The 27,892-nt window shown below is 38.2% G+C and overlaps 1 protein-coding gene across 2 annotated transcripts in view; it reads right to left on the reverse strand.

Annotated features, from left to right (window-relative positions):
* Positions 1–6,766: 6,766 nt before the first annotated feature.
* The window catches only part of UVSSA (UV stimulated scaffold protein A), a 42,674-nt gene continuing 21,548 nt past the window's right edge, over positions 6,767–27,892 (reverse strand). The window contains exons 8-13 of one of the 2 annotated variants that reach the window (XM_065735895.1): positions 21,706–21,883; positions 21,140–21,292; positions 16,591–16,774; positions 15,708–15,819; positions 10,663–10,843; positions 6,767–6,960 (exon numbers count right to left, since the gene is read on the reverse strand). In XM_065735895.1, the coding sequence (XP_065591967.1) occupies positions 6,867–6,960; positions 10,663–10,843; positions 15,708–15,819; positions 16,591–16,774; positions 21,140–21,292; positions 21,706–21,883 (902 nt within the window). In that variant the 3' untranslated portion in view covers positions 6,767–6,866. Of the gene's footprint in view, positions 6,961–10,662; positions 10,844–11,056; positions 11,148–15,707; positions 15,820–16,590; positions 16,775–21,139; positions 21,293–21,705; positions 21,884–27,892 lie in introns of those variants that run through there. The other variant, XM_065735896.1, reaches the window with a different exon arrangement.

The following is a 27,892-nucleotide window of genomic DNA, read 5'->3' on the forward strand; positions in this document are numbered from 1 at the left end:
TTTAAACTTGGTGTATGACAGCTCTTCAGCTAGTTAAAACCAGCACTCCACCCAGAGCATTAGACTTATTTTAAAAAAGCAGTATCTTCTCTATTGTCTTTTCTGCACTGTCACAAACCAGTGACATTTTATAGAAGCAATCAATGAGAGCTGACAGTGCAATAAAGAACTGCAAGTCACAGAAATATTTATGAGATGATGATTGACACAATGAAGATTCACCCCTTTTATAAACTACTGCTTTTCCAATATGAAAAAAAGAAATCCAGCCTTACTTCAAGTATTTCAATTATTGCCCAATTCACAGAATCACAGACTTGTAGGGATTGGAGGGGACCTCTAGAGATTGAGTCCAACCCCCCCTCCCCCCGCCAAAGCAGCTCTGTAGACCAGATTGCACAGGTAGGTGCCCAGGTAGATCTTGAATATCTCCAGAGGAGGTTCCACCACTTCTCTGAGCAGCCTGTGCCAGTGCTCTGTCACTGCACTGCAAAGGTGATGGTTCCTTTATGAGTTTTACAACCACAGATGCACACTGGAAGAACCTTCCTGGCACAGCTGAGTGCAATGGGACTCTTTCCTATCCATCCACCTTACCATAGGTAGGGTGAGAAGCTTTATTTCTTCAGAGTTGATTCCTGGAGACTGCACAGGGGAAGAAGAGCACAGGAATGAAGCTTTTTGGTGGGCCACAGCTTTGCAACTGTTTGTGTTGACATACAGTTGGTAATAGCAAACTGCACTAGCTATGACCTATGGAAGATTTTGGTGTCATTTGAAGAATGTTGTTAGGGACTTAAAGCACAGCAGTACAGCTTTTTAAGTGTTTGGATGAAATGCTGTTTGCTTTGAGCATACCTGATCATACTTTCACTTGCCCCTCCTTCGGGATTCAGGAAAACAAAGGCTCATGCTCACTTAGAAACAACATTGAATTTCAGCCCTCAGAACTGTGTGTGGCAAACTCTCCTACTGATGCAGTTAGCCTTCAAGTGACAAAAATACTATTACAGAAAATCAAAGATATCCAAAAGCAATTTCCAAACAAGCAGAATTGTGTATTATGTTTCGATATATCTTTTATAGTGTGTGAGAATAAGAGTGGATCCATAATAGCATTATAAATATAGCAAATTAATGGTGGATGCAATGCCAACACCTTGTCATTATGCAAATTGCAGTGTTGGCAGAAATGGTTATCCAACAGCCCCTTGCAAAGTAACCAAATGCTTAATTCTGTTTCATTACATCTAAAATAATTAGTGCCATATTTAAACAATTTTAATGATCTTTTTTCCTTTCACTCTTGACAAAAGTGACTGCTGATGCTAATGTAAAAATGTAATGAGCACTTCAGGTAGCTAGGGTTTTTGTTTGGGGCACTAACAGGCAAATAAGCAAAGGCAAATCTACTGCTCTTAGGAAAAAACAAAGCTGAACTGAAAAAAAAACCACTGATTTTTATTAGTGCTGGCATTTTAGGTGTGCTAGCACAAGGAAGAATTTGTGCTGCAGCACCTTAGGGCTGGGCATTGAAGTACCATTATCAGCAACAGTTGAGCTCATAGGAAAGGCTCAACAAGAGTGGGATTGATTTCTCTACTTGATCCGTTTTGAAGGAGAAAGCACCAGCTCAGACACCTGAGAAATTAATAACTTTATCCCTTTCTTTTCCTTCAGAAACTTCACCTGAAGCTAGAAGGGTGATAACCTCGTCCCACAGGTTGCAATTTGTCCACTTGCTAGACAGGCCCATCCGTTTATATTTTCTAGGGGATGTGTTATGTTTGGGGACCTCTAGTGTCAGTTTCAGCTGAAGGGGTTATCAGCATTGCTGGATGGAGAGGACCCAGGCTGCTCCTGATCGAGGCTGCTGCTCAAGCACTTAGCTTATGGTGCCTTCCACATTCTTCCTTAAGTTCTCCAACATCTACAGAGGATTTTGTAATAGGAAGGACAATCACCACACTCATTTAAGGATGCTCCTAGAGCTCTGAATGTAACAACAGGCCCCGTTTTCTCCATTTAGCCATCTTTCTCTGTAATCCTTTTCAGCAGTCTCACTGACATCCTGCCATCCTGTTTGAGGTCAGCACTGATATGGCACACCTGTGTAACCTTGGGTCTGACTGCCATGAAATCCCCTGGCCTGGATTTCTCATCTGTGTGCTGTGGGATTGTGCCCCTTATCAGGAAGTTCCCTGCTCATTCCTGCCTTGTTGCCTTTTGCTTCTGGTTTACCTCTCCCTGATGCCCAGAATCTAATCTTTCCCAGTCAGCACTGAAATATTTTCTTCGGGGCAGCACGTGGTGCAAGACTCCCTTTCAGTTTTCCAAAACATGAAGTTGTTTTCTCCCAGCAGCAAGACATTGGTAATTATGTTCTACAAGTGTCTTTAAATGGATGTAGAGAAACTGCTTTCCAGTTGTCAGTAATGCCTTTCTCACAAGGCCCTTGGGGCTGATCTTCTAGCTGGTGACGACTACTGCTATGAGCAAACTCTTGAGTGAATCTATGATGCTCGGCAGTGTTTTTCATGGCAGGTGTCTAGGGAATGGGGGTGAGGATCTAGCCCCAACCTGGGGACTGTAGTTAGTCTACAAGGCTTTTTTTCCTTTTACTTTTTTTCCTTCTGGCTGGCCTCCTATGCAAGGCATATTTAGCTCCATTGTGGTTGAGTTTCAGCTCCCATAGGAGGAGCTGATGGGAACTGCCTCCTGGATATGTGCTCTGGTGCTGTAGATTTCAAGCGCAGAATTCCTATTGCCCCCTTAATAACAAATATTTTGTGAAGGTATGCATTTGATTGCTGTGAAAATGCACATCAGAACATTCAAGAATGCTTGTATCCTTTTTTCTTTCTTTTCTTTTAGTCTTGGTAGGCTTAAACAAGAATAAACAAGAACTTTCTTCTAGATGGGAAGTCCAGTGATTCTCACTGCAGGTAGAGATTCTTTGAGTGCAACTTGTCTTTTTGGCTGTGTTTCTAGGCCTAGGCACCTAGACATCTTCTGGGACAATTGCAGATGGTTCCTTCCTATGTTACAGGTGTTCAGATTATCCTGTAATGGCATGGTGGTATCATTTCAAAAGACATTGCTTTAATGGCTCATTTTCATCACCTAAGCAGTGCCAGTACATCCATATGTTCTTACCTTCTTTGATACATAACCCATGAAAATGTTTCCATTATTTCTAAGATTACAACCATTAATTAATAGTACTGATGAGCCTCCAACAGTTGCATTAACAGCCAGGTATTTGCATGGATATGAAAGGTCACAAGACAGCTCTCTCTCCTGTTGAACTACTCTAATGCATGCTGAATTAAGCTTTTGTTTTCAGGGTTCCTGAGATTCAGCAATTCTTGTTTCAGGCGAGGATCTCTTATTGGCTGCTTTCACAGTTGCTTTAATTAGAACAACTTTTTGTTGTCTTCTGTTTTCCTTAATGCCACCTTGAATGCACAGGTGCCACTGATCTACAGATAGCTTTACACACTGCAGTGTATTGTCCATGCAGAACAAAATCCCATGTTTTTCTTATTTAGGTAAATACATTAAGAGCACTCTTCTAATATAAATTTTCTGCTGAGCCTGAGGTAAGCTTAGATATTAAAACTGCAAGTGCTTATTTAGAGATGAGCATGGACCCATCATTCTCTATCAGTAACTTTAGAGGGATATGCTCTTATTCTGCTCATGAACTTCATACTGAACTTGTGGTTGTCACTGTGCTATTAAGAGAGCCAGACCTTTGTCAGCACTGAAGTTATATGCACTACAATTTCTTCCTTTTGGATTTTTACCTGCCAGATACAATCATTCTCTAGTAAGAATAAGCATGAAAAGTCCTTGCTTTCTATTCTTACTTTAGTGCTGAAACAACACTCCTTATGCACTAGATGTATTAGTATAGTTCACTCCAACTCAGGGCTGCCACTCCTGGGAACATGGAAAACTCAACCCATATTACAACTTAACAATCCAGACCAAGGGTCAAATTGTACAGTGTTTTTTAGGTAGCTGAACATCAGATGCTCAACTAAGTATGTTAAAGTACAATTGAAAAGCCATTTGAGTGACAAAAATACACTGCAGAGATTGCTAGTGGTATATATTCCCCCTCAGACACTTAGGATAAGAATAGGGAAGTTCCAGTAAAAAAGTTGCAGACTTTCCTAAGATGAAGAAGTCCTCAGAATCATGAGACCCAAAATTCCTAACCTGCTGTGAGTCACAAAAAGGTCTAGTGCTTCTATAAAGAGGATTAATTCCCTTTGAATATAGGATTTCTGTTTAATGAAATTGTGCTGGATCATTGGTGATAGATTTTTTTTTCTCCATCAGAGCCACAGAGGAGCCCAGTAAAAGGAGAAAGCTCCTAAATTTTGCTGAATTATCAGTTCTAATGATAATGTTTAAGACAAAAGTATTTCAAAATTTGTTCTATGTGTATTCCTAAAAGTGAAACTTGGAAAAACCTTTGAGTAAATGAGGCAATAATTAAAATAGGAAGGGAAGCGTGTTTCTTCAAATGCTATGGATAAAGTGAAGATCCTTTCTGGTAAAAGTCAGGCTAACAGAGAGTTAGGGGGGATGTGCACTTCTGAATAGCCAATGGCCTGCCTCGTTTCAAGGAAGAAACATATACACGCACCCAGTTGGGTATTAAGTATATATATCTCCTTGTCCTTACCTGATGAGCAAAGTTCTTGCATCAAAACAAGAATAAAGAAATTTTAGTTGATTATTCTAGAACTCATGTGACTCTTAAGAAGTATCGTGAAGGAGTATAACTTGCTTGGCATACTATTTTCTCACAGTTTTAAACCATTCTCTTTTCTAGTGTTGGTTATGGGGGATTTCCTCTTGTACTGAAGGCCCAAAATGGAAAATCTGTGAGGTGTGAAGTACCTACTGTTTGCTGGGAGCCTGCTTGTGCTGTTGCTTCTTGTCAAAAGGTTGTGTCACTGTACACAGAAATTCCCCCCTTATGCTGATCAGTAAAAACATACCTTACAAATGAAGACCTTCAGACTGTTTGGACTCAAAAGTCTCTGGAACATGGAACAATAACTACTGTGGCTCTCATAAACATTCATCTCCAAGATCATTTGGACTGTTCTGTAATATCAGTGTTTAGTGAGCTACACTGCGTTCAAGTACATGAGCTTTGTTGTTGCTTTTAGTTTTTTTTCTTTATTTTTGCTAATCAATAAAATCAGTTGATAGTCCATTCAACTAATCTGGCAATGAGTATGGTCTGTCCTACTCTATGGTTTCACCTGCAACCTTCACTGTTGGATTGACTGCTTGTAGACATAGCTTTGATTTCCAGAGCAGTAAATAAATAAGAAATTCTTGCTTAAACAGCTGCTGGCTGTTTATTATTTGTCATAGTGAAGAAGTATGCTTCTAAATGTGTTGGAGAAGAAAAAGTCTTCCAAACTGCAGAGATCTGGAAAATTATGTTATCATTGCTTGCTTTCTTAGCAATATTTGTACAAGTCAACAGGTATGTGTCAGCTTTAAATAAAAAAGCTCTTGTCTGAGGTAGTCAAAAGCTACACAGGATTTCATTTTCAATTTTTAGAGAGCCTCTTACTGCACGAGGAAGTATCTCAAGCGGGTGAGTAACTAAACTAGTTCTGTAGACAATCTATTCTAATTTGTGTTCTGCATTTTACTCAAGACATTTCATTTTGAAATTGAGTTTCAAATGAATGATGCTCCTGATTTCCTTCACTGATAAGGCTGTGTGAAACCCCACAAGAGCACAACTTGTCAGCGTTTACTTCACTCTACTTCTGACACGATGATAGCCAGCAAAACAGTTAGAAAGCAGTTATGAGAGATTGGGCTAAGCTCTCTGTCAAATAACAAGCCACACAGATACCAACCATCTGAATCCAATGTGTTAAACCTTCCACATCAGAAGAATTCAGATGTCTGTGTATGTATTTTAGATCCCTACATGCAATTCTGGGATTGAGACTGATGTAACTTTAACTGATTATTGTTTTTAAAGTGATTGAAGCCAGGCAGTTTACTTACACAGTAAGTCACCTGAGTAATTTTCTTAAAAAACCTCTTTGTAATGCAGCTTTTTTGGTACCACTCCAACTCCAGCACATTTTAAGTATCTCCACAAATTTACATAACATACTTTCCAAACTTCTTTCTGAGAGATAATGGAAGACCAACTTTGGAAGACCAGGAGATGAAGACCTACTTGATTTCAGCTTCTCCCCAACTGCCACAGCTACTGAGTGTGAACTGGCTCTTGAACCTGCTGAAACCAAACTTGATTCAATCAACATCTTCTGATCATGAATGGATTTGTTTTTTTTCCAGTTAATATGCAAGAAGCCTTCAGAGGTGCAGCAGGAGCTAGTGGGCCTGCTAGATGTATATTCTAGAATCTTTCTAGAATATCAGACTGAGCAAACAGCCTCTGTGTTGCCATCTCAAGTGAAAATCAGACTGCTTCTAAGGCATCTTTCTGAAGGTAAGGAAGTCAAGGCAAATCACAACTGTGCTGGCAAACAATGTATAAATGATACTGGTCCCTTAGGAAGGCAAAGAACCCCTGAAAATTTTTACTAAGAGTATGTACATGTCACAAAGTTAGCTCTATTTCAGGTAAATTTCTAATACTTATCATTAAGTGCATTAAGCCCATTACATACCACCATATCTTTATAACCAGTATGAATTTTGGCAAAATAAATTAGATGCTAAAAACACTTTAAATAGTAATTCCAGTAAAAATGTACACAGCACAGTATATTAAATATGGAGGCCTGTGCTAAAGGCTTTGTGCAGTTGCAGTTTTGTTAGTCTTCTTTGCATTTTGTTAAGACTTAGTTCAGTGCATAGTTAAACTGGTTGGCAAACTTCTCATGCTTTCTTTGGTCCATCTGATTCATTGCTTTCACCACTCGTTTCATAGCACCTCTGCAAGAGAAACAAAAAAATATAAAAGCTTTTGTATTGTTTCTATGCAATCTCAGATTATTTATAAACGTTGGGGGAAAAATGAACTAAGATTAATTGCTATCAGTCCTGTGAACACTGCACTGAGGCTGAGCACACTTGGTCTTGTTAACCTAATTAGCTGTAGCAATACTAATAGTTTAATTCAGCAATGATTTTATTAACAGCAGAAAACAAATCTAAAGTTTTTCATTTTAATGGCTGTGTATTCTATCCTCTTTGTGCTATTTCTGATAGTCACATGTAAACTTCATTTTTCAAAAGCATCTATCCTCTCCACAAGAGAAAAAAAAATAGTGAAAAATACCTAAGAGGATCAAAAAGCTAAACTAACTCTCAGGAACACCTAACCTGTAAAATCTAGAATGTTTTCATAAGGGAAAGGCTTGACATTGAACTATAACTAACTCATTTAGCAACTGCCTAAAAATCAGTTTCTTCAGCTGCATTATGAGTTTGAACCTCTTACACCATCAGCCCCTTCACTGCACAGCAACAACTGTTTAACCAGAGAGCACAACACAAGTTTAAGAAAACAGCAGAGAGGTGACCACATGCAGGGAGAAATTAACGTTGCAGAGCTTTAGTTGGGAAGGCAGAAGGAGAGCATAGTTTCAGAGAGGAAAAGAAGCAGAAGAAAGGTGGCAGCAGCAAGCAAGAGAATGCTCTGTATGTATATCTGTCTCTATAAAAACCTTTGAAAGGTACAGTGCTATGGTATGTCAGCTAAGAGCTTTGACTGAGGGACTCTGTCCAATTTAAGGATGTGGCACTGACTGATGCCTCCTCTCATTTCTGCACTAGAAATGCAGTCTGCCTGTTCTCTCACTCAAAGTAAATGGTTTCATGTCTGTCAACCTCCACATCGTCACAGTCTGCCTTTCCCTGCCAGTTTTGCAGATGCTGCAGGGTGTCTGGTAGAATGAGAGAGGCATCCATCCTTTTCAGGATCAGGCCTACACACTACTACAGCTCTGCTCCTGTGGTTACCTCTGAGGCAAGCTGACTTCTGTAGTAACTAACTGTTCCCTTTAATGGCTTAACTTTAAAAGCTATTTTGAAACATCTGAAAACAGAGGCTACATCTCAGTAACACTTCTAAATAGAGGGATTAAAGATTTTCTCAGCAGCAACTGTAATCAAAGCTAGCATTATGAAAAAAAAGAAACCCTGGAAGTGGTTTTCTTTTAACAAAATCCTGCCAATAATATTAACAGAGTAAAGAAAACGAGGTCATGCTTTTGCTCTTCAAATATTGCCAAATTGGTAGGAGAAAAGTGAGCCTTTAGCAGTGGAGAGTGGCCTTGACACTTTCATGTCATGTAGTTTTTACATTAGCGCCCCTGGATTGTGTGATACTGTAAATGAAATGAGATCCCACTTTGATGATCTCTGTGCAATTTCACTTAACTTTATTGGCAGACTAGAGCCTGGGTTTATCACCTATACATTTCAAGTAATTTGGGGTTGTTATAAGGAGCCAAGGTTATCATCTTGTTTAGTGCTGCAAAGCATGAAACCTATTAAAACATGACAGGTTTGATTCCCTATACCTGGCACTAACACACTCAAAATCATTAGCACAGAGCAAGGTAAACCAAAAACAGCTTTTGATATTTACTTTGTTGAAGGCAATAAGAATTTCATATTATTACAACTGCGTGGTTTTTGACTTTAAGATCAAGTAATGTGAAAAACTAACAGAAAATGTGATAATCTGTAATCAAAACCAACATGGATTTAGCTTTGTTATAACCTCTGCATCATAAAAGGAAAAACTGAATTAAAACAAATACTGTGTCTTGGATGCTGTTCAACTCATCCACTAGGTTTAAGGAATAACCATTAATGATTTCATCTTTGCATTTCTTAATCTGACAGCCTCCCACTATTCACTTTGCTCTGACTTCATTTTTAACATGTGAAACTCTAATTGCAGCTGCTTCCCATCTGATGAAGACCAGAGCATGCTCAGACAAATTTATACTGCAGGCAGAGCTAATAACTGAGACTACATATAAGAAACAGCTCAGGTGAGCGGGTAGGTGATGCTACTAAACATTCTAAAACCTATTCAGCTTGTAGGGGAATTGTGTCCCACTTGCATCTGATTCAGCTTGCTTGCTTGTAGTTTTCTCATGTCTCTAAGTCATGGATGCATCTTTGTCTGAAATGCTAAAATGCCAATGAGCATCCATCAGGACAGCATGGGGATATTTTCCAGAAGTAAATTCTGTTTCAGAATGAAAAAAGAAGGAATTCCATCTGTAGAGTCATTAAATTAGGCAAACACATTTCTAGAAGGCCCTGGTTTACTGCAGCTATTTGAATTATCTGAATAAATTAGTGGTCCCTAAATAACAGTGGCTTGAAGCATTTCAGCAACGTAGGCTCATGTTTTAGTACTGTAGGTTTTGGAGTACAATGTCTTGAATTTCCATGCTAAGACTTGCCAGAATTTAAGCATCACATTCAGAAAGCTGTTAGCAGAGAGGAAAGCACCCTGCCAACCACTTTGTTGCCGTGCTTGCAGCAGCAACCCTTGACTACTTTGCTGTAATAGTCTTCCTTCAGTGGAACCACGTTACTTACAAACTATGTGGAGTTTCAAAACTCCATTTACCTTGAGCCAGCAAGTTGTGAGAATGTCAAGGGCAAACTGTTAGAATATTCAATCTATCCCTTGGACAGTTATCTCAGAGAAGCCAAGCTTTCTTGCAAATGAGTAGCTATCGGTTACATTTCTGAAAAGTAAAGGTGAGGGCACATAAATAATCTTGTGTGCATTAGTGCCTGGCCTACAATATGTGGAAGTTATGATTACTTTAGGTTCTTAACATTTCTGAGTATTTGCTGTTTTTTAATCCAAGTAGTTTGCACTGTCTGCACTTGTGCTGGGAGGAAAGGGAGAAGTACAGACACAGAGCTGTGAGCAACACTGTGTCCACAGGATCTAAATATTTTTCTTGACTGTACTCTTAGTAAAAAAAGAAATGCATTGGCAGCGTCTCTAAAAATAATACAAACAAACAATTGCTGCATACATGCTGTATTAGAAAGCACTGCACAGACTGAACTACAAATTTAATACACACGAGAGCAAGATGCACAGGAGCAAAGAAGCCCAGAAAAGCTTGGTGAGATCCCTGAAAAGCTTGAAGGCAACCACTGAGCTGCTGGTACATGCAAAAAGCCAAGACTTTTGACACATGCTTTTATTACAGCTCCGCTCAGGACAGCCCATCTTAGGCTTTCACAAGTGGAAAAAAAAAATCCTTTGTTTTCACTTCATCCACACTACTACAGTGTCTGGTGTTCTAAGTTGTGTCACTCTGAACACTTCATCTTCTTTCCACATCCAATGCATACAGTAGCATTCATTCATTAATAAATGTGTCATCAAAGACAATACAGCAGTTACAGGCTAAACAATATGAAAATGATGATAGAAAAAATAGGGAAGTTTTATAAATTAGGTGCAAATCATCCTCTAAGAAATAACCTCAGCCATCAGTACCTGCTAGTCTTTACACTCCAGCAGTACAAAAGGCATCTGTGCTCCGCCACTGGTAAAGGAAGTTGTCTATCGCATAGGAACAAAAATACCACTGACACAAAGGGAAACTACAATTTAGCAGGCTTTAGAAAACATAAGTATCTTACTTATTGAAGATTATCTTCTCAAGCCGGGAACGAGAAGTGTTAGCTTGCTGCTTCAGGTCTGTCAGATTTGGGTATTTCTTCTTCCCTTTCTTTTTTCCTCCTTTTCCTCTACTTTTAGAGGAACCAAGATCCACTCCTGTGGCTGCTTCGACTTCTCTCATGAATTCTGGGTCTCGCCACTCTGTTTATAAGAAAAAAAACATGCACTTTGAAAATCCAAGCCCAAGCAGAATTGCAGTCTCTTAAGGTAAAGGCTCTTGTCACTCTTGGGCAAGGGCAGAATCAGTGCGCTGTAAGCTGTGTACATGAAGGGAGAGGTGGATAAAGCAGTTAGTCAAAACCACAGACCTTGATGAAAAAGCCCTGCCAGTCTGGGATCAGTATCTATTATTACCTGCTGTAGATAAAACTGTTCTGTATGAAGACTTAAGCTTTTACAGCACCGCAGGAGCACAATTTCAAGGAAAATATTCCATGCAGGAGAGCTGACATAAACACAATGATCATTATTTAGGAATGGAACAAAGTGCCAGCAGTGTAGCTGAGGAAATTATCTCCAGAAATAAATTCTGAAAAAAAGCTTAAAAATGAAAAAATACAGTTTGTCACATCTAAAGCTGAACAGAGGGTAACAATATTGTAACACTTCTTCAGTTAGTTTTTCATTTGCTTCAAAAATGCGTAACTGGCATCTGACATTTAAGTATTCTTGAATAAGATGTGACTTTGTAGCCATAAGCCCAATTCTGCACCTGAAAAGGATTATTTTTTCAAAGTGTAAGGTGTGAGGTTAACAGAATGAATAATACCCAATGGTATTATAGCCAATATATTTTATACGTGGCATATCAGACAGATTATTGTGATGGAAAAGAGACAATCAAAATAAAGGGCAAAAATGCTCACGCATGTCCTAGGCTCGTGACAAGAAACTCAAAAGGAAGGATTTCCAAAGAGATCCTTCCCAGTGATGGTCAGCCCTTAAATAGGGTTTAGGAGTAGTGGAGCCAGACTCCACCCCTTCTGGTCACACAGGTGAACTGCCTTTGCCTGTGCTCCCACAGCTGACTCAGTGTTTGCCCCAGGTGATCAATCAGCGGTTCAGGCCCTGATTCAACAGTTCCCACCAGTACAGTATTCACTGGGTTCCTAAACTGTGATGCCTGCTTATTACTGGGAGATAAACAGTATTCCACCTTTAATCAGATTAATTATTTAAATCAAATTTCTTGACAATAGCCCAAGTGAATAGCCCAAGTCTTTCTTCAAGCACTTGTTTGCTCTATAAAATCATTAATGCTTCAGAATCGAACCACTCTGAGTGAATTCTGATCATAGCAGCCACCATGGGAATAAGCATAAATGAAATGAACTGTATATCTGAGGAAGCAGTTGTTTCATCATTAGTACAGTGCACACCAGAACAAGAATGAAAGATAAAAGCAGCATTAAGTAAAAGTGTGGTCAGAGAGCAGGTCTATTTTTCTACCCAGAGATATTCATGTAAACATAAGAAAATGGCACCACTTTATAAACATGAAGAGCACATAGTTTGAGAACAACGCTGTCCAAACAGCACAAAAGACAAAACTCCTTATTTTAACAACCAGTTATTACCATTCATTGTAGGTTCATGTAAGTCATCAGAAACTCTGGAAACTGTAACACCAAACTTCTACCCTCATTTAACGTCTTTGGGAAAACGTACAGTTCTAAATGACAATATGATTTCACTTATGTACAAAGCATGACAGGTACTGGTAACATTCCAAGGAGGCCAGAGGTACTTCAGAATGTGGTGTTTAAGAATATCAGAGCTAACTGCCAAGGAATGGTTAGCTCAAAACTATTGGTATGATATGCAAAAGCGAAGAGCTTAAAATCCAACAAAAAAAGCATGAAGAAAATGGAGCTATGTAGGAACTGAGCAGGAAAATCAGAGAGGGAGAAAAGAGAACTTGATAGATCATAAGACTTGAGGAGATGAGTTTCTTTGGTGGCATTTTTTTTTTTTGAACAGAATGAATACAGAACAGCACAATTCAGATACAGGAACGATTAATCCAAGATTAAGGAAAACTGTCTAAACAGTTTATCTCCCAGTAATAAGAAGGCGTCACAGTTTAGGAACCCAGTGAATGGAGCAATTGTTTAAACACAACGAAAAAATGCCGGCATCCAGTAGAGATGAAATGAGCATTTGAGTAAAATGAAGGAGCAATTTAAAAGCCTTTGAGAAAAATCAATAGAATGCCAGGGAAGAGCAGGCTTTTTGAGCATTGATGGGCCCCTAAAGCTCTTCATACATTGTTACTGAGTTTAGCAGCAGGGAAAAGAAAATTACACAGTTTGCAGGGGTAGGCGGGAATCAATACTGTAGTTAGTAAAGAGATGCTATTTCACATCTGACTGGCCAGGGGCCTGCCTTCACAGGCCTGTCCTGATACCTGTTTGTTAACAAGTCACTAAGGGCTGAAAAACCAGATACTCTGCAGGGTTGACACAAAAAATAGCCACTTAATTTGCTCCTGTGTGTGAACTATTGGAAGAGGATGAACGCTACAGATTAGCAGGTCAGTGTAATCCCTCCTGATTCACTGTCTGAGGACCAAAGAGCCCAAAGCAGCATTTTGTGAACAGTGAGAATTACAAAATTTGTACTAATTTAAAAAATGATACATAATACCAATGATAGCGTTGTCAAAACATAGTCATTATTACAGGAACTGAGTCACTCCTATGTAACTGTTTTCCTCTTCAACCACTCAAAGATGAAAAGAACCTACTACCATTCAAAAGGAAAAAGATGTAGGATGATTTTGGTAGAATTTAATTACACAACCAATACTCCAACTTTAATGTTTGGCTTTTTTCCAGCTGTCAACGTTAGGAAACGATGCTGTCAGTCATAAGATTCACTTACTGCTTCCACAGCAGTAATGCTCAGATTTGAAGCAAGAAAGTAAAACAAAACAAGAAAACCTAATGCAAAAACAACCCAAACCAAGCAACACCCCCCACCTCCCCTCCCCTAACTCCCAAAACCAGAAACCCAAACCAAACAACCAAAAAAAAAAAAAAAATTTTCTAAAGGTTAATGGAAATTCAGAGGCACAGGAAAAAAATGAAAGGAATAATAAGCAGTGGATAAAAGTATTTAGTGACATCTGGGATACATATGGCTTTAGAAACCTTTAAGGTTTTCTCCAATAAATTAAGTGCTGTAGTTTGCTCAGTATCTCCCCAGACAGTCACGATGGACCTTTGTGTGACATCTCAGCTTAACAATGGCACTCAATAATGCAACACTGCAATGTCAACAGTGTTTTGGGACTAACATATACATCCTTGTGGGCCAGAGGTGAGAAGCCTCTAACAACACTGCGCTGACACTGTAATAAAAATAAGTATTATGTCTAGCCCAGAGCAACAGCAATTCCACAGAATAAGAAAAAAAAAAATCAATATTTTTCAGTGCAAGTGATTTTTCTATCAGAGTATTAGTTTCCAGTTTGAAACTTACTAGAACACCTACTAGCCTAATTTGCTGGTTTTACTTTGTTATAACTAAGCAGGGAACTTCAATTTTTTAGCACATTTACATCCCTGGCCTGGCTTCACTGTGTCAGCCCGTTTTCTGTGCTGCTGGTTGGAGGCCAGCTTAGAGCACTTCACTCTACATTGACAAGGATGGAAACTGCTTGTGAACACAGCACTTCTTCACCTACACCAGAGAGAACTGAGTCTTTACTCAGTAGCATCATTAATACATCACTTAACTGTGAAATCTATAAACACTAAGTCAGCAAAAGCTAAGGAGCAAAACAAGTGCCCCTTCCCTTAAGGGATCATACCATGAGGTATTAAAATGATAAAGCTTAAAGGTTAGTTTAATAAAAATACAGATTATTCTCCTAGATTAAATAGTTTAAAACAGGAAAGGCCTGTTGGGGAATTAACAGAATCATAGAATGGCTTAGGTTGGAAGGACCTTAAACCAATCTGTTCCCTCCAATTACACCCTATGTCTTGCTGGATAGATTTCTCTCTTCCATGTTCTTTTGCAGTCCATCAATTTCCAGTTGCTTCCTGGTTGCAGTCCACCTGGCACTCTACAAAAATCAACCTGCTGCCTATTGCTAATGTACTTTAGTTGTACTATTGGAAAGAAAAAAAAAGTCCCTTCCTCTCCTTGGAAGTCTTCCTCCCTGCACAGTCATTGCTTGCTGCCTTTCTCACTGCTTTCATTCCTGACCTAAGAGTTCAGAGCTTTACCTCAGCTTAAAAACAGTAAAAAACAATCCTGGCAATGATGAGGTTTCCCTTCAGAGCATTCTATCTGAAAGCAGCAGCTAAGACACAAGGATCAAGCCTTGCAATCTATCCTCATTATTTAAGAACAAAATAAAATACTCCATAGTAAACTGTAACCAATTAAATAGCACAGGTTCTCTTGTTCCCTTCCTCAAGCCCATTCCAAATACTGTATCTACTATGAGTCTTGTTAAAATGCCAATAAAGTTCTAGGTGAGGACTTCACTAGCTTAACATTTTTTAATACACATGTTCTTTATGATAAATAATAGGTCTGCCTGAGAAGTGTTAGGAACATCATGAGAATCACTGAAAATATAGAATGAATGCAAAGCTGACCTTATACTGTGTGTATGTTCATTCATACTTACAAGTAAGAATCGTTGCAAATGAGAAACAACAGGGATTTTACATGACAGAACGTGGCCAGGAGCAAGACAGATATATGATACAGTTCTGTGTACCTTAACTTGCATGTTTAGCAACAGAAGGATCAGCTTTTCATCCATATATAACATTTCACTTGTCCAACTGTGTTCTGAGATTCTTGTCCAATTGTAGATACTATAAATAGTGTAATATGATGTAAAATATTTACAATGTCTACAATTTATTTTCATTTTATACTTATACAAGCATTTGTAAAATACACATATACTATGCATATTCTCAAAGCTTATCTTCACCTCTGCCTGCTACTTTGATATTGTTATTGATAATTACACACAAACCTGGCTGAGTTGCTAGCTTCTCAAAGCGCATCTTTTCTTCTCTGGCTCTGTCCTCTGCATTAATTGGAATCCCACATTCATCCCGAGGAATTATCTTTCCATGGAAAGGGCACTTGAGAAAGAAAGGAAAAAAGATTCACATCTTCAGAATAAAAATATATTTACATGTTCTTCAACATAGTGTACACTCTGATACTGGAATCAAGTGGTAAAACTCTATGTCTTGTTGTAAGGCATCAGGATCCCATAAATATCAATATATTCAGAATATCAAAGAAATAATATTAATAACAACAATAACAATAATAATAATAATCTATGGGACACAAATATTCATCTTTAAGAGGCCAGGCAGGACATCCTACCTACTTTAGTGTAACCAGATCCTTCAGTCTGAGACAATACAAGAAGAACAGGGACATTAGGTAAAAGAATGTAAGTGAAGGATCTCTGCTTAGTAGGACTCGTAATTTGATGCTGTATATAGGGTATAGCTTTCATAAAATTTAATTTCTTCATCCCCCCAAACAAACTTGTTTCTAGAAATACTGTCAGATATGCCCTAAATGAGGAAAACTTCTCAGCAACCAAATTTCATTCCTTCACTGTCAAGTACTTAAATATAGCAGTAATAAAGTTATATAAATACTTCAAACGAATGCCAGAAACATTTGAGTTCTTCATACGTGTGCAACTTCCTTACAGAAAGAATGCTTCCATAAGAAACATACCAACAGCAAACTTTTCCAAGTATAGCTTTCGTTGAATCCCTTCAGCTATATTTACAATGTAAAACAAACTTCTACAGGCACATTTTAATGAGATCCTCTCCATATAGGATATAATTTCCACATATCCTGGAAAAATGTTACTCAGTGCCCACCTTAATCCTGTCTTGTCTTTCGCACAGACTTCCATTAGGCATTGGTGCTCGACATTTATGCTTCACTGGTTCAAACTTGCCAGCAAATGTTATATACCTGGTTTTTAACATTTCGGTTATTTCTTTATTTTCCACCTCTTCCTCCACTTCACTGGGTGCCCAAAATCGATGCTCGGAAGTAAATCTGGGGAAGCAATGCAAAAATTATTGGTTTGCAGATGAGCTGTGCCTCTCCTGGCCAAGCGTGCTGAGCCATCTGGACCAAACAAGCTCAGAGTGCAAGAAAGCACAGAAATGCCAGCATAACCCTGAAGTAAACTTATATGTAAAAGGAGGGGAAGTTTCATCAGAGTTAGAAGAAAATAGGAATCTACTACTCTTTCCTAAGACTCTATTATGAAGATAATTTTGAAAATATCACTGAAGTCTGTCTAGTATTGATTTCTGTTTAACCTGCTCACCTCTTGCCAATCTTAGCTCCAGCTAGTGATCTGGCATTCAGAGGCAGTCATTCAATACCCAGTTTCAGTGAATAACCTTGTAATTCTGTAGTTAATACTCTTCATAACAAAACACTTCTATAGTGAAACATGCAAGATAGATCAAGGAGGAAATAGCTTGATCTTAACTTGTCTGATCCTATTCTTGACAGCTGTGCTCCTGTAGCAATGACTGTACCTTTGACAGTACATATTTCTCTCTTCTAATCATGAAAGAAATTAGGGAGATCACCTTTAGCATACATAACTAACTTTAAGTTTAACAAGAATATTCCCACCCCAAATTTAAGAAAAAAAGAAGAGAAAAATAAACAGATAAATTATGCCTTGAAACTTTTTTTCAGCCCAACTCCAACATTTGCTGCTTGTTAAAAGCAACACGGAGATCTCTGAAGGATAGATGTCTTGATAAGGATTTAAAATCCACTATTGGACACCTTACAATCCCTTTCTGCCATACTGCTCTTCCACCCCACCCATCAGTTGAGACTGATTCAAGGTTTTTGCCAACTCATTAATTAATATCTCTGGGTGTCATTACTACTCCTGGTGATTTTCCCTTCTGTAGATGGCAGACATACATATGTGAAAGCTCAATTTCCCACTGCAATGATCTGAATTCAGTAAAGTATACAAGCCAACACTTGACAGACGTCAGTGGAGCTGAAGAGTTATGGTGAATTTTATCTAATCAAGTTATCAGCAAATGACAAGTAACAAAATGTGGAGGAAACTCATCTAAATCTAGCAATCCATAACAGATATAGTTGTTGTTTTTAATGCAATAGCTCACCATTTAAAACTATGACACGAGATTAGAACTAGGTTAAAAAGGGACTAAGTAATTCTGAAGCCATTCTATAATTTGCCAAATCATCAGAAAAAAAGAATGCTCAGTAAGGAAACTACTTGTTAAAGAGACTCCTCCTGATAATTTTCTCAGTGCATCCACCTTGCTGGTGCCAGAAAAAATCTAACCTGCCATAAAGTACGTATCACCTCATTAGGGGATAATATAGACACATTTCCACAGTATTTCATTAAAAAAATCTTTCAATCTGCAAAATACAAACTGAACTGCAAAGTTACAAGCACCATTTCAATACGTTAGTATGTCTGAATGATGCAGTACTTCAGCTTCATAAATACAGCAAGATTATACAACAGACAGCAAATAAAAGAATAAGATTGATATCAGTTTTAATAAAGTTTTGAAAACAAGGCGACTACTAGTTCTGCATGAAGTATCTTGCAGGTAAGGTACAAGGAAGGACTACCAGAGTACCCACAGTCACATGATAATGAAGAAGCAATGAACAGTTGTGTGCCAACCTTCCCAGTCAAGATAAAAATTATATTTAATACTTTGACTTCGTCCTGCTACAGTCTATATCCCACAAATTTCAAAGGAATTAGAATTATGTTTTCCTTTATAGAGCATTGATTGGTGTTTGGGAACTGGACTTCAAAAAGACTGCTTCCTACACAGACATTCATACATACTGTGACTACCACATAAAATATTTTTTCCCAATATTATTTACAGTGGAGAAAAGAACAAAGCAGGGCTAAACCTCCAAATTCTCTAATTTCCTATTTTTATAATTTAAGCAATGTTTTAAAAAGGCAGAACACAAGAAGTGTTTGAAAAAAAGAGAGATGAGTAGAGGAATAGAAGATCATCACCCCACTCACAGTGCTATTGATCTAAACAAGTATAAAATGTCCATTAAAACCTCCATCTATACAATAGGAGGAATAAATGATAGGCCATGGTTAATTGGAATCTGAAATTAAGTCCAGCTATTGGAAACATTGCATTCTTTCCACAAACTCATATAGAATTTGTAACTAATGGAAAGCCTGACTAAAACTTGGGTAAATATCAATTCTAAAGCAGTGTGATGCACACAGATCCTCAAGGAAGTAGTAAGCAAGCTAATTCAAGTATCAGAAACAGGCTACAGTGAGCTCATCTGCCCTCATCCTATGGATAAGCATCCTAGGTAAGATCTCAAACCCAAGGAAGAAGTAAATCAGTCTGGAAGGCACATGCTTTCCAAAAACAGCATGTTAAGCTAGCATAATAATCTTTATACAGTAGAACACCCTTAACAAGAGTTCTTAATAAGTGTTGCGAGTGAAGGCTGAAGTGGGATAAATGGTACAGCCTAAACTGTGTGTTACAGTAACCCATAGTTACATTTACCAGCTAAAGATGATCTGGAAAACCATCTTTCTGATAGCAAGTCTTACTTCAAACATTTTAAAAACGTTAATTTCTCATACATGTTGCCGTGAAGTCAGTGCATTGTTAAATAAGTGAAGGGGAAAGACTTCCACTTCTGATTTTAAAAATTCAAATGCCACACACACTCCATTGCTGACTACTGTTGGTGTGGCTTTTTTCTATTACCCCTGCAAGACAGAAAAGTTAAAAGAGTTGGTCAGTGACTCTTTTACTTTTTCAGTAACTACGTTTTACATCCAGGGGTCAATGGTATTGCGTGTGCAGGATTACTTAAATTATCTTTGGTTAGATTGGCATATCTGTAGTTATAGACCATAAGGTTCAGAAGTATGCCCTCTATTTTATTGAGAAGCATAAAAATAAAACAGTACAGCACAAGGCAGACAGGCAGTGAAATATGCTTTTGATTTTGCTTATGACTTGAATAACTCATTTGCAATGTAAAATAAGGTCTTACTACCTTTTTGGCATTATCAAAGTCAAATGCTTCTTAAAGCCTTGCTGAATATCTTAGCCAGTTTATAGGCTGGTTACACCTAACCAGACAAACCATAGCTTGGAGTATCTGTTAAAGCACTATTATGTATCAAATTTCACTGACTTTCAGTAATTTAAAATATATTCAGCACTTTATATAGGTACAGGAGTAAAGCTTTCTTCTTGTTCCTTTGCTCTGCAAACGTACCAGTGAGAGGGTATAAGGAACTGACAATCAGCAGATTAGGCTGATTTCCACAGCATGGACATTCTCCTAGCTATTGTGAAGAAGTAAGGATGAATAATGTTGCACAAAACGTTGGCAAGGCAGAAGAACCTGTCATGAAAACCAATGTTCTTCAGTTTCCAAAGGTGGAGATGATGATGGTCTTTCCCTTGGGTTTGCACTGCAGCACCTTTTATGGTTTGTAAAGCATCATAACTCCAGTCTACATTATGATTCTGGGGGTTTAATTTGTTTTGGCAGTGGAACAAACTATAGCACTGCTGAGAACATACAAGTTCTATTTGCGAGCCAGCCTGACAACGACTTTTGTCTTCTTCAAGCTAAGTATGGTAAGCACTGATACGAAATTCCTGGTGGACTTAAATGGAATTTATACACAGAGGAAAGACTTTGATACCCAGCATTCATATAAAAATACTAGAACTAAAAATGGGCTTTAAAAACAAATTGCTAGGAATAAGTTCTGAAGCATACCTACAATCTACTCCCCTCAGCATTGTTAGAGCTTTTCCCAGACCAGCAGTGCTTCATCTCCAAGGAACACAGAACCTTCCCAGACAAAAATGGAAAGTGAGAGATCAAAATACAAATCCTGCAACTGACACTTACTCCTTGTGTGACTGGAACAAGCATATCAGTTTCCTCAGTTACCACTCTGTAAAGTCAGGAAAAATACCTCTGACACCACTCTTGTCTTTCTCCTACCTTGTGTTATTCATTTAGACTGTGAAGTCTTCAACAGAGGGGCTGCCTATTATGGATTTGCTGAACACTTTGCATAATAAGGTACTGATTTAAACTGAAGTGCTGCCATACTGCAAATAATATGCAAACATGAAAAGAGCAGAAAAAATGTGCTTTGAAGCATCAAAGGATATTTAATTAGTACCACAACTCCTCAAAACAAATACCCTTTTGAGGTAGAATTTCTGACTCTGATATGGGTCCCACAACACAAGGGAAAGAAGAAAAGTAATTATCAAAAGAAATAGCAGTCACCCCACTGCGTGACCTCTTAGTACAAGTAAATCTATGTATTTGTTTAATCTATCTTAAAAGAGAAAGAGCATTTACTTGAGAATCTTCCCAGCACTTGGCTGATCCTGTCCCCAGTAGTGAAGATCTAACCCAAAAGGCATGAGGGGAGCTTTAGCTCTTTCCTCTTCTAGCTTTCTTCTCTTACTGTCAGCCTCTTCCAAAGCTGTTTCCTCAGTAGCTGCAGACTCACTAGAAAAAAAACAATGAAAAGTCAAGTAAGAACAATGACCACAACTTTTTTATAGTTTTTATACCAACCCTAATGTTAGCATAGATCTAGGACTACAACTGCCTCTATAGTATTGTCTTTTTTTCTCTCCTCCATTCCCTAAGGGTACACTGAGGCTGCTCACACCAAATTAAACCTAAACCGAGTGATTAGTAAAATATTCCTTAGGAGTCCAAAGTAATCACTAACTCCGAAATTTTAAGCACTAAATGTACATCTAAGTAAAATAATTGCACCTCTAAAATGAAAACAAGACAGCCTGAACCTTTTGCATGCCCAGTTCCTGAGGGATCTTCTAAGTGCTTTCTTTATTAATAAATGCAAGTAAGAGCAAGATGTTTCTATGAATCCTGAGAATCTGAATAAAAATAACCTGGCCTGTGGAGGTATTAACTTTGGTAGTTTGTCTCTGATAAGCTTCAGTGTTGCAGCTGCACAGGTTGGATCAAGTTCATCTTCATTCCCTTTCAGCCAGGCACGGGAGCTGAGTGGAGCTGGTCCTGCAGGAGCCTTTCTTGCTGGTGCTTTTGGGGGTGGCAGGGGCTCAAGGCCTGAAAAAGAAATCAGTGTTGAGCAGAGGGTTCATTTCCCCTATCCTCTGTGCTCCACAGCAGAGCCAAAGCAGTTTAGAATGCTGTTATTTGTAAAGGGGCTGTCTTTCCAATTCACAGTAGATATCAATCCCATTCATAAACAGTGGTATTTCTGCCTGTGACATTTTCTTATTCTGGAACAGAAACATACTGAGTAGCTAACTACAGCAAATCAACTTTTAAATTTGCCTGACAGCAAAGAATATTACTTGGTCTTGGAAAAAAAGGCATTTTAGCAATGTATGTGAGCCTAAAATGTGCTACTGCTTTCTGTATGCAGGTTTTTAGAATCACAGAAGCTTGCTAAGATGTCATTTCCAAACTTAAGGTTACATCAGGGTAAAGTTGGAAGCAAGGAGCTATTAACACTACATCAAATAACAGTTCAGCTTCAATTCCTACATACACCCTTGAACAGAATTATCTAGAGAACTTTCTCACTACTAAAACACACAACATGCCAGGACAAACCACCTAGGAAGCACAGCAGTACAGCTACAGGGTACTCTTAAGGGACAGTAAATGCACGAGTGATACCTGAGGAACAAGCCCACTGCGAGGCATCTTCAGGCAGAGTTGAGCAGCAGCAGCTCAGAGGTGGGGAGACTTAATCACTTCATACAGCTCCATTAGCCAGTCAGCATGGACTGTAATAATGCCATTAGATAGACCAAGCAGTTGAACAGCACAAGCTGCTACCAGCTGAGCTAGAGAAGCAACTCTATTAACTGGCAGCAGTAACAAGAACTTTTCAGCCAACAGCCGCTGAAGTGGAGAGGTGTGGTCCTTCACACCAACATAACAGACAGTATTTTCCCTTCCAGAATGCTTTTTCATAAAAGAAGAGATTGAAATAACATCTACCCAAAAAACATTAACCAAAAGTAGTTGTAGTTTCATAGACTAACGTTTTCAGCAAAGTACCTCAGCCTTCTTAGGAAAAGCAACCTGCATTCACCCAACACATTTCAGCCACTATTGATCTGGGACACTCCTGTTCACTTCCAGTGAGCAAGACCCTCAGGCCTGAAACTGTATCCATAAGCATTCTTGCTTTGCTTTCCTTAGTCATCAAATATATCACAAGATAACAACTAGAAAAGTCAGCGTGGTATTTGCCAGAGATCATCTAGGGGTACATCCTAAAACATTAGTGGAGGTGCATGAGGCCTACTGCGTATTTCCTCTTCCTTAAATATCTGCAATAACAAAGTACATACTGAGAGTATTCTGTATGTTACTTAATCATCAGTAATTAAGCATTTCATAACTTAAGACCATGAGACCAGATTCTTCAGCAAGCCTCAGGTGTGACAACAGAACACAGGGATGGACCTTGTCCATCACATCCCATGAAAGACTCGCAAAGCCTGCCAGCTGCAGACACAGCCTTCTCACAGTTCGTGATGCCTCTGATAAGCAAAGGAATATCTAGGCTAAAAAGAAGGAACAAGAATATCTTTCTGCAAAGAAGTGTTTAAAGAAAAGGTTTTGAGAGCATGAGTGTACTGCTTACAAACCATCTTCAAATCAAAGCTAACAGGTGTGCATCTCTCACATCTCTGTTCTTCAGAGAGATATGTGCACATACTGCAGAAGTTCTCAGACAACCCTAGTTCTATTCAATTTGTTCCCTATGATACGTATGGAAGCATGATTGCCCACTCAGTACAACACTGATTTTGTTCACTGGGGGACAGCAGAGACAGGCACTCAGCAACAGAGAGAGATAAATGGACAAGTTGACAATTAGATAAAATCACACTCAAAAGATCAATACAAGAATTCTTAAGAGTTACAAGAAAAACTATTTTTCCCATTGATTTCTTATTTCAAACCATTAACAGGAGAACGGCTAAAAGGAAATACATTGGCACACTGTTAACACCACCTCTACTGTGGACTTTTTTTTTTTAATTATTGTTAATAAAATCAGTTCTTACTAATGAGATGAAGAGCTACCACAGAGACAGTGCCATCTCATTGGTACCCAGTGGCAGGGTGGGCTTCTGCTGTTGTTCTGTTTTTAAGAGACAGATGGGATTAAGTGCAGTTTTACAAGTGAAATTCCTCTTCAGAATTCTGCTGCTCTGTATATTTTGTTCAACACAAGTACAATACCTCGCTTCAAACTGCTCTACTGGCAGTTTTTAGAAAGAATCATACAAATGTTCAAATCCCTTTTTTTTTTTTGTTTAAATTGACCACATGGCACCTATTTGCCTGAAGCAATAAAGTAGAGCGTAGTCACAAGACAAATCGATGGAAGGAAAGAGAGAGGCTGGGGCTTCAGCTGAAGTTAGGCTGCTGAATGCTGACATTATTGATTTTAGCTAGTTCAGCTGGCCTTGTAATTAAAATGTAAATTTGAGAAAGAGATTATGTCCTGACAGAAATGGTGGGATTAGGGGGAGATAAAAGCCCCTCAGTGAAAATTTAGAAAGAGCAAGCATGGGTTTCCTCAGCTGTGTGGATTTAGACGAAATCTAGCTACTTCACATTCACTTAAGTTTAATTGAAAAAACAGAGACAGAATACAAACAAGTATTATGGACTTCAACTTTCATGAAAAAATAAAATAATTTCTATTTCCTATTTGTTGAATCTCAGTCAAGCCATATGCGTGTGATTTGTATTGGTACAGACACATTCCAAAACAGTCAGGAAAATCCAGCAGTTCGGGGACAACATTTATGTGCTGTGCTCATAATGAAAAACCCTGTAGGTATTTTGCTAAAGAACCATAATAAGATTTCCTGTTAAGCAAGCAGAACTTTGGCAACCCTGACATACATTACAAGGACGTACAGAACAGCGAATTTATAACAAGATCTAGAGTACAGCTTCCAAAGAGCTTCAGGTTTCAGATCTGTTCTGCTGTACCTCTTGCACAAACACATGCACGAACAAAATTAACACAGGTGATCACGTGGCAGGAAAATTTCATTATCTCTGAAGGTGCTGTTACTTGTATGGGATGGAGCTTTGAATTATCCAAGTAATCCCTGACAGATAACTGATGCTTATGGTACCATTACTAATTAAAGGAACTCTAAAATGAGAAAAACAATTAGAAAAATAGCTGCTGTGAACAAAATCTAAGAAGTATTCATACAGGGCTAACACAGATTAAAACATTTATCATTTATTGTGTTTGGAAACTTCCTCGTTTATCTTAAAATTGAGTAGTGGATCTAGTTTTTTGTTAATCTTACTTAAATGCCACTAAAACTGCTACAAAGCCAGATGTGCTTTTAGCAAGCATTCCCCCAGCACAGGTAAGCCATATGCACAACCCAAGGCAACTTATCACATGGTCAGCTGCACACTAATGTATGTGAATGATGCTGCTTTCAAAAAGTTGCCAAGAGGAGAGGATAATCACAGGTTTCAAACAGCCAAAAGAGATGCCCCAGCAGCCCGTTAATGTATGCATATTATTTACATGTACCCAAAATTGTTGGAATTCTGCTTTGGAAATTCAAATTAAAGGAAAATAACAACAAATGTTAGATAACTCCAAAAGTTTGTTAATATTACGTACAGTATTTTGTTTGGCTTACTGGAATAACAGACTATGTTAATTTGTTATAACAATAATCCTCATTAATTAACTCCACTTCTTGATGTTTTAAATACCATAGTTAAGAATCAGAATAAATCAAAGCAGGATATAGAATCAGAATCAGAATAAATCAAAGCAGGAGCACTCAAGAATCAGAATAAATCAAAGCAGGAGCACTCAAACTTTTCTACTCCTCACATCCTGACCTTTTTAAACTTTTCATCATTCTGCAGCCTCTGACCATTGCACAGCTTGTGTGAAGGACACCAATCTTGCAAACAGCTCAGAAGTATTGTCTGCATCCTGTACAGAGTCCATTAATTTTTAAGAACTTCAGTAGGAATCACACGCATCCTGGGCCTTGCCTTGTTTAAATGAAAGGAACTCGCTTGGGAATGAGGAAGGGTTTGCATGACTTGCTGATCAGGATGCATTGGAAGAAACATCTACAATAAATACTTCTACATGAATGGACAAGTATTTTTTGGAATGCTCTTCTTCCTTGAGTGTACAGTTCTCTTCATTTCAAATGCTGTATTACAAGTTTTACTCCTAAGTGCTGCAACATAGAAACAGAATACGTTTGCCTGTATACAGACAAAACATACTAGCATAATGAAGCAAACTCACCTGTAATTATACACTCCTAATGCTGTATATATGAGGGAATATTGAGACTGTTCAACACATTCAATTATACAAGATCAGGGCTGGGACCCTAACTTCATCACTGATATCCACTGTCTATAATATTACAATAAGGCAATGCATGGTATCTCAATCATGTAAGAAGTATGTTTATTTTAAAGCATTACAATATTAATATTATTCTAAATAGAAGGGCCCTGTCTAGGAAGAGAAATGAAACTATGTGTGAACTGTGTTTTTTAAACTTGGGAAAGAGGAACCTGAACTTCACATATTACTGAAAGTTGAAGATAACTAAATTCTGTTAGTCCTTCCCTCTGTAAAACCTGACTCGAGTTTTCCCCACAAAGTCAAGCAATACCTAGAAGTCCTTGTTCAGTCTAACAAGAAGTAGCATGAAGCAGTCATGGTGACAGCATAGTTCCAAGTCTCAAAGTCAGTTCCCAAAGCACCGTGCTTCACACACAGTCTGCTGCAGACATCAGGTGCAAGTGTAAATAAGGATTATACAAATGGGAGGTCATTAAAAGTCTGGTAACGCTAATTTGGCATGACACCCTTAATGGGTTATATCTTCATACTTCAGTTATCTAATCACCTAAATTCTTTTAACAAATTTCCATTTGATCTTACAAATGGAAATTCAAATTGTCTTGTTTAATTCTCTCTCCACCCAAACTGCACCCATCCTCAGCTCACATAATATATTCAATATCACCATCCATTTGGGGGATCAACTCTATACACAGACACACACTCCAAGGTATACACTTGTGCCTGGCATACAAAACATCCTGTGTCTAAATATCTCAACATCTTTCGCAGAGTTTTCAGCATGAAAACCACAACCACATGCCCATACTATCAGGAACGGTACCTGAACTTGAAATGCACCTTGTTGATAAAATATTTCCATTTTCCAAGAGAAATGAAGGAAAATAAAGTGATATTTGAATCAATAATCATAACGATTCTATCTGATGTTTCAATCAATTTGGATGATTAGCTTTTTTTCCTACTTTGTAGAAGTTAATTTGATAAGCTGTTCACTTTTCCTAGTTTGTTCAGGTGAAGTAACACAAGAAAAATGCTTTAAATTGTTCACATCTTCTCCATAGCACTCAGAATTAACTTTGCATGGAAGAATTGATGCTGAAGTTAAGGCTGTTGGCTTAGCTCAGAGTCCCCACAGACTAAACATGAACTAACAAATTGTAGCAAAAAAACAACAGGATTGCATTAAGATAAATCTAAAGTAACTCCTATGGTAGCTACACTTGCACAGGGAAGAAAGAACCACATTTAATTACACCTGCAGCCATCTAACATAACCAACTCTGCACGATAATATGCCATATTTAGATCAATACATCCTTGTGTGTTTTGGTAATTCATCTTTCTAAACAAAAACAAACAAACAAAAAAACTAGCCAAAGGGATGCTTAACTTGTTTTTGCCAGTGAAAAATACATACACAAGTCAATTCAGGAGCAAGCACAGTTCTCAGTTTACTCACGCAGACCTGATGTAATTGCATAAAAGTCATTTTGTTTATGCAATAGCTATATGCTGGCTCCTGAAATAGATTTTCAACTTGTAACTGACAAGATGGACTAAAAAACACATGCATAGAACTGCCTGGGTAGATACTTCTTCCTGATCTGGGAGCTCAGGTAATAACTTCTGGTGCCAGGAAGAAAACCTGAACGCCTTCAAAAATACCAGTAATGATTCATTTCATTCAGGAGTAGCAG

This window comes from Cyrtonyx montezumae, unplaced genomic scaffold (genome assembly GCF_038088225.1).
Source record: "Cyrtonyx montezumae isolate F1298 unplaced genomic scaffold, pur_monq_1.0 scaffold_2, whole genome shotgun sequence".
Taxonomy (NCBI): domain Eukaryota; kingdom Metazoa; phylum Chordata; class Aves; order Galliformes; family Odontophoridae; genus Cyrtonyx; species Cyrtonyx montezumae.